At 32.4% G+C, this 12,826-nt stretch overlaps 1 protein-coding gene across 1 annotated transcript in view; it reads right to left on the bottom strand.

The window, feature by feature from the left end:
* Nucleotides 1–2,900: 2,900 nt before the first annotated feature.
* Nucleotides 2,901–12,826, bottom strand: part of LOC109083375 (alpha-1,6-mannosylglycoprotein 6-beta-N-acetylglucosaminyltransferase A-like) — an 11,203-nt gene continuing 1,277 nt past the window's right edge. Inside the window, exons 2-7 of the mRNA XM_042712300.1 lie at nucleotides 10,746–10,919; nucleotides 6,950–7,096; nucleotides 6,743–6,859; nucleotides 6,286–6,360; nucleotides 5,952–6,109; nucleotides 2,901–4,585 (exon numbers count right to left, since the gene is read on the bottom strand). Of these exons, the coding sequence (XP_042568234.1) occupies nucleotides 4,387–4,585; nucleotides 5,952–6,109; nucleotides 6,286–6,360; nucleotides 6,743–6,859; nucleotides 6,950–7,096; nucleotides 10,746–10,919 (870 nt within the window). The 3' untranslated portion in view covers nucleotides 2,901–4,386. The remainder of the gene's footprint in view (nucleotides 4,586–5,951; nucleotides 6,110–6,285; nucleotides 6,361–6,742; nucleotides 6,860–6,949; nucleotides 7,097–10,745; nucleotides 10,920–12,826) is intronic.

The following is a 12,826-nucleotide window of genomic DNA, read 5'->3' as shown; positions in this document are numbered from 1 at the left end:
ACAAATGTTACTCACACAGTAACAAAGCCTTAAAACTTGACCCTTCATGATGTGAAGTTATATGTTCTGAAGTATTACTTAGACTGTTGTAATTCTGCCATGAAATTTGGCTTTTTAAATGTGTATTTGGGAAAAGCCGAGTTTCTGAGCATTTTATGTAGCAGATATATTGTAGCTCCGTGGAGCAGATGGACGTAACAGTGACATTACAGCCGGTCCAATCGCGTATGTGCTATTCAGTGGCAGTTCATAGTTCGATTGTCGGTGAAAAGCAATGTTTGTGCTTTTGGAGAAGTGTATGCTGTTTTTTCAGGTGTGTGGTCGAATTCAGTGCTCTGTTCTTTATTGACATGTTAAATGAGATTGACAGAGGGACTAGACATAAGCACACAATGAGTGTGTTTTTTTAGATTTGTAGAGGGACTAGACATAAGCACACGCCCCTGCAAATGAGACTTTCTTTGCACAGTTGAGCATTAGCATTATAGTACATCACTTGTTCACCAACGGATCCTCTGCAGTGAATGGGTGCCGTCAGATTGAGAGTCCAGACAGCTGATAAAAACATCACAATAATCTAGAAGTAATCAGCACCACTCCAGTCCATCAGTTAAGGTCTGGTGAAGTGAAAAGCTGCGTGTTTGTAAGAAACGAATCCACCAGTTCATTTAAGGTGTTTTAAATTCAACCCGCCACTTCTGGCCAAAATCCATACTGTTTAGCCCATTAACCATTAAACAAAACAAAACAAAAAGTGTCTTTTCACACCAAAATATTTAGTTTAGAACTATTTTGAACTGTTTTGGTTTGTAAACGGCGCTTGATCTGTGCAGATTTCTCTCGTAATTCAGACGAGACTGTAGAAAGCAATATTATGGATAGAGGACTTGTATTTTAAGCTCAAGCAACAGTTTTGAAGTTAAAAACGTTTTGATGGATTAGTTTCTTTTACTTTACAAGATGTTAACTGATGGACTGGAGTTGTGGATTATTGTAATGTTTTTATCAGCTGTTTGGACTCTCATTCTGATGGCACCCATTCACTGCAGAGCATGCATTGGTGAGCAAGTGATGCAATGATACATTTCCCCAAATCTGTTTAGATTAAGAAAAAAACTCATCTACATCTCAGATGGCCTGAGGGTGAGTACATTTTCAGGAAATTCTCATGTTTGGGTGAACTACTCCTTTAAAACTAAGGCCCAAAAATAACGAGATTGGGCCCATTATTTGGTTAAAAACTGAATTCGCACCATTGCTCGAAGAACAAATGCTGACAGAAGCCAATGTAAATCCACGTCGGGCTGAATGTCATGTGAAACATGAATGTATATACAACTATGTTGCTGTGGAGTACACATGTATATTTACACAGAAATGTCTGTTGTCACAGAAAAAAAAAGTTTATTTGAAAAATAAAGATATATCCTACTGATTCCTCATAATTAATGAAAAACAAACTGTGTCCTTTTTTTCATGAATGTCTTAAAATCCATCATAACGAATGTAAATCACCCCCAAAACACAAGAACAACTCAAAAACAAACCCATCTGGTTTGAACAGTTTACAAATTATATGTGAATACATTTCAATTTAAAACAAAACAGAAGCAATTATTATTAACAGCAATGTAAACCAGAACAATTGTAAAAAAAAAAAAAAAAAAAAAAATTGGTTCCATGATTGGGGTTTCGTTCCGAATTTTTTCCAACATAACAGCAGTAGTTAGTAGGTAAAAATGACTGGCCATGATTTTTAATAGACTAATATTTTCAATAAAACATCTGACTGTCATTAACACGAATAGCTACAGCTAAGCCGCAAGAAAACAAACACCTTCAAAACGTTTCATCCTTCATTCTGTAAACCAAATGTAGTGACTTTAGTCATCTGGACATAATTAGTCTGATTGTGGGATTTTGCGTGTCAACAACCACCAAACGTTTAGCAAGACTATTTCGCGCTAAATGCCGAACAACTCTATTTCAGCTATTAAACTACTATTTCGGCTTTTAGCTAGCTAGCATTTCACCTCCAGCGCTTGCTATTTCGTAAAGGAAAACAAACCAAACAGTTCTAGTAACCATCAGAAGGCACCTCATGAAACAAGATGAAACAATAGCTTGGCTGAAGACCATCATTTTACATACAAACGTACAGATCTCGAGAGAGAGAGCGCGGAAACGTAAAACTATCGTATAAGTTAGAGTGGAAAACTAGAAGAGACCCATCTATATTTACAAATGTGCAAATGTGTACAGAAATCATACACTGGATAAAAACATCAAATGAGGATTCGCTGGCTTTTGAAATTAAACCGTCTTCACAATGTTTGTCCAGAGTACTGACAATAAAGGAAATTATGATATGTTATGCTGTTCTATTTTTATATAACATTCAGTAAAATTTCACAGCAAAAACTTTACGTTTTATGTATTTTTAATTATTATTATTTTTTTTAATTAAACTTCATTTTGTAGTTAAGTATTCAGTTATTTTTAATTGAAACTTTGTAGTTAAATAATTACAAATAATTTAATTAAAGGAATAAAATTCTGCCATCATTTACTAAATCAAGTTGTTCCACTCCTGTTTGAGTTTCCTTCTTTTGTTGAACACAGAAGAAGATATTTTGAAGAATGTTTATAACCAAACTGTTGACGGTAGCCATTGACTTGCATAGTTTGGAAAAAAAATACCATGGAAGTCAATGGGTACCGTCAACTGTTCAGTTACTAAAATTCTTCAAAATATCTTCTTCTGTGTTCAACAAAAGAGAGAAACACATACAGAAACATATCTTCTTCTGTGTTCAACAAAAGAGCTGCTCATATATATATATCATATATATATATCTATATATATCTATATATATTTTTTTTTTTTTTTTTTTTTTTTCTTTCAGACAGTACTCTGGACAAGCATATGCACATATACTTAAATTAGTCTGATAAATAATATTTCCCTCTATAAAGAATTTTCTCTTCTATAAATAGACACATAGAAATCAACAGGCAGAGATAATGGTCTGTATACAAAATAAATAAAAAAAACAAAACTTTAAAACAATTGTACAGTGTTGTAATATCTGATGTTAAATCTTCGCTATAGTGCAGTTTCATTCCAAAACACAAATAACTCTAAATAATTCTAATTTGGACATTTTTCAATAATAAGCAGGCAAATTCAAGAATATCGCGCAAAATAAAAATGAAACAAAAAGCCAAGGCCAATCTGTGTTTTTAACACAAAATAAAGTATTTTATCCTAGTAATGTACACTTTGTTTTTATACAGATATATATTTCTTTTTTTTATACAAATAAAGATAAAATTTTACAGAAATATCTGTGATCTTATTGGTATTTACCTTATCCACACACAGATCATCTGAAAGCCGTGATATAATGTTCATTCAGGTAAACTGGGCCACTTTTTGCCAATTAACGCGACAGTAAAATATGTCCCAATTTAGTTGAATTCAATCTACTAGTTTAACAGTTAGTTTGGTCTGTTGGATTGCGTTCTACTTCATACTGGCTGGTTTGCGACATGTGTATTTCACTTAAACATCCCACCTGGCAGTTGACTAGTGCAGTACTGCGATATTTAACGTGGATTGTTCGCAGTGTTAGCATCTGCTGTTAACAAGTAAACTACCGTGCAGAATAAAGCGGACCGTGTGTTTACGTTTCAGCATCTGTTATTTACATGTGAACGCATCATTTCACGGAGCCAGTACATTGAAAGTTCAGTTACAGTGTAAAACTGGGGAAATTTCCCCAATAACAAGCGCACTCGCACACACAAATAAACACGCACTCAGTTTGAGTCTTCAAAATGGTCAAAGGTGCTTTTCAGAGTCAGTCGTCAGACTTGGTCCAATGATGAAAGTCACCTCAGAGAGAGGAAAAAAAAAAAAAACCGAACAAACAAACAAAAACAGTAGAATGAAGAACTGGGCTAATAAACGTCAGTGTTTCCTCCATGCCAGCAGGGGGCAGTGTTCTGATTCCCTGCAATCCGCTTCAAGTATGTCAGCCTAAAACTAGTTCAAGTTTGTGTGCAAAAAAAAAAAAAAAATCCAGCAAAATAAATATTTTTCTTTTCTTTCCATCCTTCGTTTTTTTTTTTTTTTTTTCCGGCCAAGAGCCGAGAGCTGCCGCACTCCAGCGTTTCCATTTCTTTCAATTTTTTTGTGAGTTTATGGGAATAAAACAAGAGTTGAATTCCTCTGAATTCTTTAATCGAATCACCGCACGTTACAACACTGGCTCTGTCAGCAGTGCGCTGTGTAATAGTCCGGTCCCGTCCAGTGCGGCGGGTGATGAACCGCCAGGTTGGTCGTATGGGGTTGCCGAAGTGTGTGTGGTGTGCGCGTGTGTGTTATAAGCAGTCCTTACACAGCGCCACCTGTCCTTTCATGTAGTCTCTGCAGGGACAGATGCGCGTGAGGGACTGATGGGCCCCGGCGCAGCTGAACAGCAGCAGGTCCGACTGGAACACGCAATGCTGCACTGATTCGCTGAAGGCGGGGACGACGATATCGCTGGTGGACTCCACCGTCTTACACTCCACACCATACCTGCAGTGAAGAAACCAAAGACAGAAGCCTTGAGGACATGACATGAGATCACCAAAAAGTCAGTACCATAGTACTACCACAGTCTTAAGACAGGTACCATGGTAATATAATGATGTTTTAGACATGTAGCAGGAAAATGCCATGGATTAATTCACGGAAAATAATAAAAAATAACTTTAATAATTATAAAACACACATTAATACATTAAACATAAAATATATTTAATATATTCAAGTTGTATTTATCAAAAGGTAAAGACAAGATATATAAAATATAAAAAATATAAAAATTATTAGATGCATATTTACATTTTTGTATGGAAATATTAAATATCCTTGCAATTACAATATATACATTATTACATATTACATTTCACAAAGAATTTTTTTTAATTGCATCTAATCAATTATATTAAAATTATAACTAAATATTAAAGTATTTATTTAATATTAACATAATTTATCATAATATTATATAATTTAATATTAGTATTATATACATAAAACATTTATAAACACACACACTATTTTAAGTTTATGGAAAATAAAGGCATTTAATCAAAAAAAATTAATATGTATCTAATAAATAAAATAATAGTTTACTATTTGCAAATATTAACTCCAATATGTCACATGTATTTTAATGCATTAGAAAATTCTATATATTAAATTGGAACCAAATAATAAAACAAAATAAATGACAAAATCTAAAATATGCATCTAATAATTAATTTTTTACTAAATATGAAAACTATTTGTGAATTTTTTTATTTAAAAAAAATATATAAATACTTTCATTATTTATATTTTAAAAATGCATCTAATAAATATCAAACATCCTAAAAGCATCTGAAAAATATCAATACTGCAACTTTGATATGTAATTTTTGTTCTTTATATATATATATATAATATATAGCAGATAAATATATATATAATATAATATATACAGTATATACTGTATGTATATACAGTATATATATAATTATACACACACAATAAAATATAAAATACAAAATTTCATTATAAAAGAACAAATAAATTACTTCTGTGTAAATTATATATTCTATACAAATTATAATCATGTGCATCAAAAAAAGTAATCTGCACAAGTTTAAAATAAAAATCAATACATTTCAGGGATAGAATTAGTCAGTATTTTAATAATTAAAATATCCATGGTCAAGTTGTTTACAAAAACAGTCAAAATCTGATGTAAATCTGAGGTAATTTAAGTCAAATCCCACCAAACCTCAGCAGGAGCGAGTAAACAGACTGAGAATGTGAATTCTAAAGGAGAAATAAAGGGCCTGTGTAGTGCAGCACTGCCCTCTGCTGTCTGGATAGAGAACTGCAGCGTTTGTACCTGAACAGATCCTTGTCTTTATTGAGATGCTGGAAGAAAGAGGGTTCACAGATCAGCTGCTCTTCCTGACACACCTGCTTGCAGGATTTACCTGCCGGAGCGAACTTGACCTGCATGGCGCTGAGAGGAGGCCACATCACCTGACCGTGACAGAAATCCTGCACACACACACACATACACACACACACACACACAGGGGCGTTTCTTTACAGATCAAGCGTGCATTCTTTGCATGACAGGTACAGGTATGTCACGTCTGATTATCGTGTGTGAACAGGTGAAGTTGAACGAATCACACACACCTTAAATGTCCACAACACACAGTCAAAGGTACCTGGTTCTTGATGAAAGCGTTGACGCGCTGTAACATCCCTTCACAGGTGAACTCATACGGCAGATACGGCTCGATCTGAAAACATCACACGTCACAGCTTATAAGTGTGTGTGTGCTTCACTATAGTTTGCTCCCAGAAGTGAGCTGAATATGGCCAAACCAGCAGGTTTTCATTAGGGACCTCCTTAATGATAACAAATGTTTAGTAAATGTATGTTTATGGTTTGGGCTAATCGGTAGTAATAAATTTAATATAAAAACAACATATCTGTATATCCTCATTTATGTAGCATAATAAATGTGTGTCTAGATTTGTCACACTTAAAGCCATACCTAAAGGACAAATCTACTCATAAATATCCACATAATGGACCAAAACTGCTTTAAAGGAAGTGCTTCAGGAATGCTTGCATTACTCTGAAGTAGTCTGTAGCCTGGAGTGACCAGAATTGTGTACCTTCTGACTGAGGATGGCTTTAATGGCGTTCTGCACCTCTGCTGGATCATCTATGTTGACGGTCCAGACATGTGGCCTTCCGATGTAAACCTCAGCATAAGGGTGCTGGGAGGTCAGCTGGGGTCAAAGGTCGAACACATCAGAGACAACTGATTCTGACCACGATAAAACCTCAGCAAAATAATAATGGACACATAAATTAAGTACCTCTCTGAGTGTGGGTTTGCCCTTGAAGAAATCGGTGTTTTTGCTGCTTTTAGGAGGGTCGAACCTTGGGTTGAGGAAAGTGCAGCCATTGGCTATGGCCTCCAGGGGGGCGGGTCCCTCGTACGGGAAGGACAGTCCGACAAATAGCTAAACGACAAACAGAGATTCGCAATCTTGTCATTTGATCCATGTATATATAACAAAACATTATTATAGAAAATATTACATCAACATTGAATTCACTTACATTAACATATAATTTATTATTCATAATAAAACACAAAATTTAAACACAAAACCTGATGCATTTAAAAAATAGTTCACTTTTATTTCTGAGGTTTCGTGACATTTAATGTAATTTAGCCCAAGTCTATTTTAAATTATTATTATTATACAATTTATTATCCATAATGCAAAACAAAATAATATATTGATACTGTATTTATATTCTGTAAAAAACTATTTATGAAATGTAATGTAATTTATGTGATGTTTAATATGTTACTTTCGCCCAAACCTATATTAAATTATATCAATAATAATATTAGAAATGGCCCGTTTCCATTTCTAAATCTCATCTCAGTGTGTTTTCCGATAGATAGATGTATTCCGTTGATTCCTAAAATGGAAATGAGGTATTTCTGGGACATTTTAAACAAGTCCACAGAGGGAAACGTCAAACAAACGATCCACTGATGGAAACCTGGCGGCTGATTCCCAGAGCCAAAGCAAATTTACCTGCAGTAAACTCACATTTGCACAGCTGCACTGCAGCACTCTCTAGAAATCCAATCACAAGCTCAAACCGCCGGCTCTAATCACAATCAGCAGTGAGAACGAGTGTAATAATCGCCTTCTCCCCGACTCCACACACTGCACTGAGCCAGACCACTCGAGCTAGTGTTTATGTTTGGATGTGGATGGCAGAGTAAAATGTTTGTTGTTTGTGATGTTTGGTGCTCACACAATGAGCTGCCTGTGACACGCCGGACAGATGACCACACGCTTACACACTGACCCACAATGCACCAGTGACGGAGCACTGAGATTCACTAATGAGGAATGTTAGTTTAACCTCATTTACTTCACAAAAAGAGTTTAAAGGGACTGTAAATATGTTGTTTTAATTTAAAAAAAGATTTAAAAGATAATTACCATTAGTCTGTAGTGTTCATAATTAGCTGTATTTTAAAAAAAATAACATTATAAAAATAACATACTATATATTATATATATATATATAATTGATATTTTATGCATTTTGTAGTCAATTTTATCCAAAGTGATGATGTATGTATATGTTAATAATAATGTATAATAATGCTAATAATATTAATAAAACACTAATTATTAATTTACATTTTATGCATTTAGCAAGTGCTTTTTTTTTTTTTTTTTTTTTTTTTTACAAAGAAACTTTTTTTTTATATGTAAATTTATGCATGTATAATGAATGCTATTTATAATGCTATTAATAGCATTTTATATATATATATTATATATATATATATATCATATATATCTATATATATATATATAAATATGTTGGGTGTGTGTGTGTGTGTGTGTGTAATAAATACATAATAATATAATAAAACTATTAATATAAAATTATAAGATTTATAAATTAATTATATTATTATTATAAATACTAAAATTATTAACACATATTATTTTAATTATTGATAAAAAGTTTATTTTTATTATAATATTTTTGGTAAATTATATATTTTTTTTGAATTTTTTGGTGTATATATATATAATATATATTATGTTTTATTGTATAATCTCTCTCTCTCTATATATATATATATTTAGTTAATATTAATGATGTATGAAATAGCTAATATATAATTAAAAACACACGATAACAAATTTATATGACAAAACACACATGATAAATTTATATTTTAAAAGACTAATTATATATTATACATACATTTACAACCTAACTATTAAATAAAACATGACATACATACATTTTTATATATATATATATATATATATATATATATATATATATATATATATATATATATATATATATATATATATAATTCAGCAAAAACAACAACAACAATAATAAACAATATAAACAATTATTCTGCATAAAAAGTATAGAAACTTTCTGTGGTTGAACTTCTATGGCTTACCAACGGAGGGCAGCAGAGAGGTACTGAAAACAAGCAGGCTTATAGAAAGAAAGATCGAGACATCTTCAAAACGTGTGGCAGAAGCACTTCAGGCGAGTTCAGTGAACATTCAGATGGGCTGCCAAGTGACGAGCTAATCTGATGACACGATCACTCTTCCTGTACGAACTTCCTGTACAAAAAGCTTTGGCAGTGACATAAATGTTAATGTGTTTTGCAAAGTTTGCTGCTTCAGAATTTGTAGATTATTTTTTCACATGTTTCTATGGTATACTGAAAAGCAAGGATAAGCATATCATACGTTTCAAAGGCTTTTATTGGCAAAATAATATAATGAGTCAATATTTACAGTGTTGATACTCTGCAGTTCACTCTGGCATGCTGGATATTAGCTTCTGGGCCAAATCTTTACTGATGGCGATCCGTTCTTGCCTTATTAGTTCTCTGAGTTGATCACAGTTTGTGGGCTTCTGCTTGTCCCCTCGCTTTTTGAGGACTGACCACAAGTTCTCTATGGGATTGAGATCCGGGAAGTTGCCTGGCCACAGATCCGAAATTTCAATGTAATGATCTTCAAGCCTCTTCTTTATCTCTCTTGCTTTGTGACATGGTGCTCCATCATGCTGGAAAATGCACGGATCGTCACCAAATTGCTCATGGATCGTTGGAAGAAGTCTCTCTTGCAGGACGTTTTGATACCATTCTTAATTCGTGGCAGTTCTCTTGCTTTGTAGAATTATAAGAGAGCCCACTCCCTCGGTTGAAAAGCAACCCCCTACATGGATGCCTCAGGATGTGTCACTGTTGGCACGTCACAGGACTCATGCTAGCGTTCACCTTTTCTTCTCCGAACAATCGATTTTTCCAGATGTCCCAAACAGTCAGAAGGTAGCTTGATTAGAGAAAATAACTTTTGCCCCAGTCTTCTGCTGTCCAATCCTTGTACTTCCTGCAGAATTTCTTGAGAGAAGTGGCTTCTTTGCTGCCCTTCTTGACACCAGGCCTTTGGTCCAAAAGTCTTGGCCTCACTGTGCATGCAGATGCTCTCACACCAACCTGCTGTCACTCCTGAGCAAGCTCTGCACTGCTGGAGACACTCTGGGATGTCCTGAAGACTTCTTCACTGCAGCTGAACCTCTTTCACTAAGTTCTTGATGATCTGGTAAATGGTTCTTCAGGTGCAATATTCCTTTGTAGCAATTTCCTTGCATGTGAGAACATTTTAATGCAAAGCACTCTCTTCCTTCTTTTATAGCAATCAGTCTGCTCTTACAATCTAATTAGTATAAAGCCAAAACTTTTGGCAATGACTGTATGTAATCGAAGCGGGCCCTCGCTCTCTGGACTTTGCATGAAGTTGAAACAACAGGGAAGTTAATAGTAGAGCTCAGAGTGAGGAAAAAGGCCGAGGCGGGAGGAAAGATAAGCTCTGAAACTTCAGAGAAACAGCAGAACAGCACATCCTCTCTCGTGGCTGATGTTCATGCCACACACTGGCACAAGCACAGCTTTCCAGCACAGACAAACGGGACAGACTTATTACACTGTGCTATAAACTCAAAACACAAGTGAAAAAAAAAGTCCTAATAAATGACTGTACGGGCATATTCAAGGTCGTCTACCAGAACTGTTTTAGCAGAAACAAAAGGAGTTTGTTGATTCAGACCTTGGGTCTCGCGCAGGAGGAACTGGAGGTCCCGTCCGCTGAGGATGCCGTGGTTCTTCACGTAGGCCGGCAGGTGGACCGTACTCGTGCCGTGGACCGTGCCGTGCACTTCCATGTACGAATGAATGATGTCCAGGTATTGCTTTTTGTCCTAAAACACAAATAAAGACACATGTGAAAAATGAGTGACGCTGGTTGATGAAACGGAATTAAAGAAAGTAGTTTACTTGTAGCGACTCGGAAATATTTTTTAATATCCTGTTTTTTTTTTTGTTGTTGTGTGAGAGAGAATGTGTGGGGGGGTAAATAAATTCTATTAGATTACAGGTAGTCTTTAGTATTCATAAATTGAATATTCATAAAATATTATATATTATTTATATTGCAATAAATAAAACTAATTATAACATTATTTGTATTATAAATTAATAATTATACATTTGTATAAATGTTTTTATTTAATAAAAATGGTGAATATTAATAATAAATAAATTATAGTAAATTTTGATAAAATATGAAGTATAATATTACTATTCATAAATTAACAAATATTTTTTTTCTGTTTTCACTAATAAAATCCAAGATCATGTTAGCCGGGTTTAAATATTTTTTTAATTTTCTGAATTCACATTCATAATTATCTTATAGTTAAAAAAATATTCTAGTAATATTTCAATGATTTGCATTATAAAATTACAAATTATTTATTTTATAGTAAATTGTTATATAAGTAAAAATGATGAACCATAATAGACCACATTATTAATGAAAATATAATTAAATAGTATACTATTACTATTCACTTAACAAATACGAAACATTTCCTTTTTAGCTGATGCAGCAAGACCATGTAAGTCCATGCATTTAGTCATTATTATTTAAACGATCTTTATTTGAAAACATTTAACATTAAAAATATCTACAATACTGATGTATATATACTAGCAATAAAAACATACTTATAATAAATATTGAAAATAGTTCTATTTGTATAAAAAGAATTTTATTAAATTATGTAATCAGAATGATTAACTATATAATAAATAATATCCTTAACTAATATTAAAATATGCTATAATACTGTAAAATATTATATTGATATTATACTATAAAACTATAGTAGTAAGAGTACTATTCATAGTAAATAAAATAAATAAATTGGCAACAAACAGTTTTCTTTTCTCAAGGATGTAAGCAATGTAACAATATTTTTTGCATATATTTGTCTCAAATTCACATGATCTGAATCATATCGGTAGACATTCTGTCACTAGATTTGCATGACTGAGTCAAGCAAAGACCCTTCATAGTAGGGTCTATATATATAATGTATATTTCTCTAACATATTTTTAATAAATTTATATATATTCTATATTGAGTTTATATACTTTTAAAAATTTCCAAATTTCAAAATAGCTAATTTGACTTTTTAATAACTGATTATATATATATATATATATATATATATGTGTGTTTTTGGTTTTTTATGTTTCTAATATATTGAAATATATTTGATTTTATATATTTTAATACTAAAAAAAAAAATACATATAAACATTTATGTATTTTATCAAAAATATCAAATATTTTAATAATTGATAATTATATATGTAATTATGTAATTATATATATAAGATATATAATGCTATAATGAAATGAATAAAACATAAATAATTACAATCAAAATAGCATAAAAATAAATATAAAAAAAGACAGAAAAAAAGTCAAAAAACTACTTCTAATTAATTACAAATTTGTTATTAAAAAATAAATCAAGGACAAAATAAATAAAAAATTATCGTTGTCTTAAGCAATTTGTGATGAACAATTTGTATTTTCAAATACATTTTTATAATAATGTTTCGTCTGGATTTATTGTCTTTGTATTCTTACTTCTATGATTCACATTCTGTGAGTTATAGCATTCCTCCGATATAACATTTTTGTTTTTTTGATTTTTATTCTGGATTCACGTTTTTGTGTTATTTCGTTTGTTTGTAGATTCACGTCTGTGAGTTATCTCAGTTCGGTCAGAACACACACACACTATCAAACAG

Source organism: Cyprinus carpio, chromosome A22 (assembly GCF_018340385.1).
Source record: "Cyprinus carpio isolate SPL01 chromosome A22, ASM1834038v1, whole genome shotgun sequence".
In the NCBI taxonomy this organism is placed as follows: Eukaryota; Metazoa; Chordata; class Actinopteri; order Cypriniformes; family Cyprinidae; genus Cyprinus; species Cyprinus carpio.
Note: the sequence above shows the minus strand (reverse complement) of the source record. Positions and strands in the feature narration are given on the sequence as shown.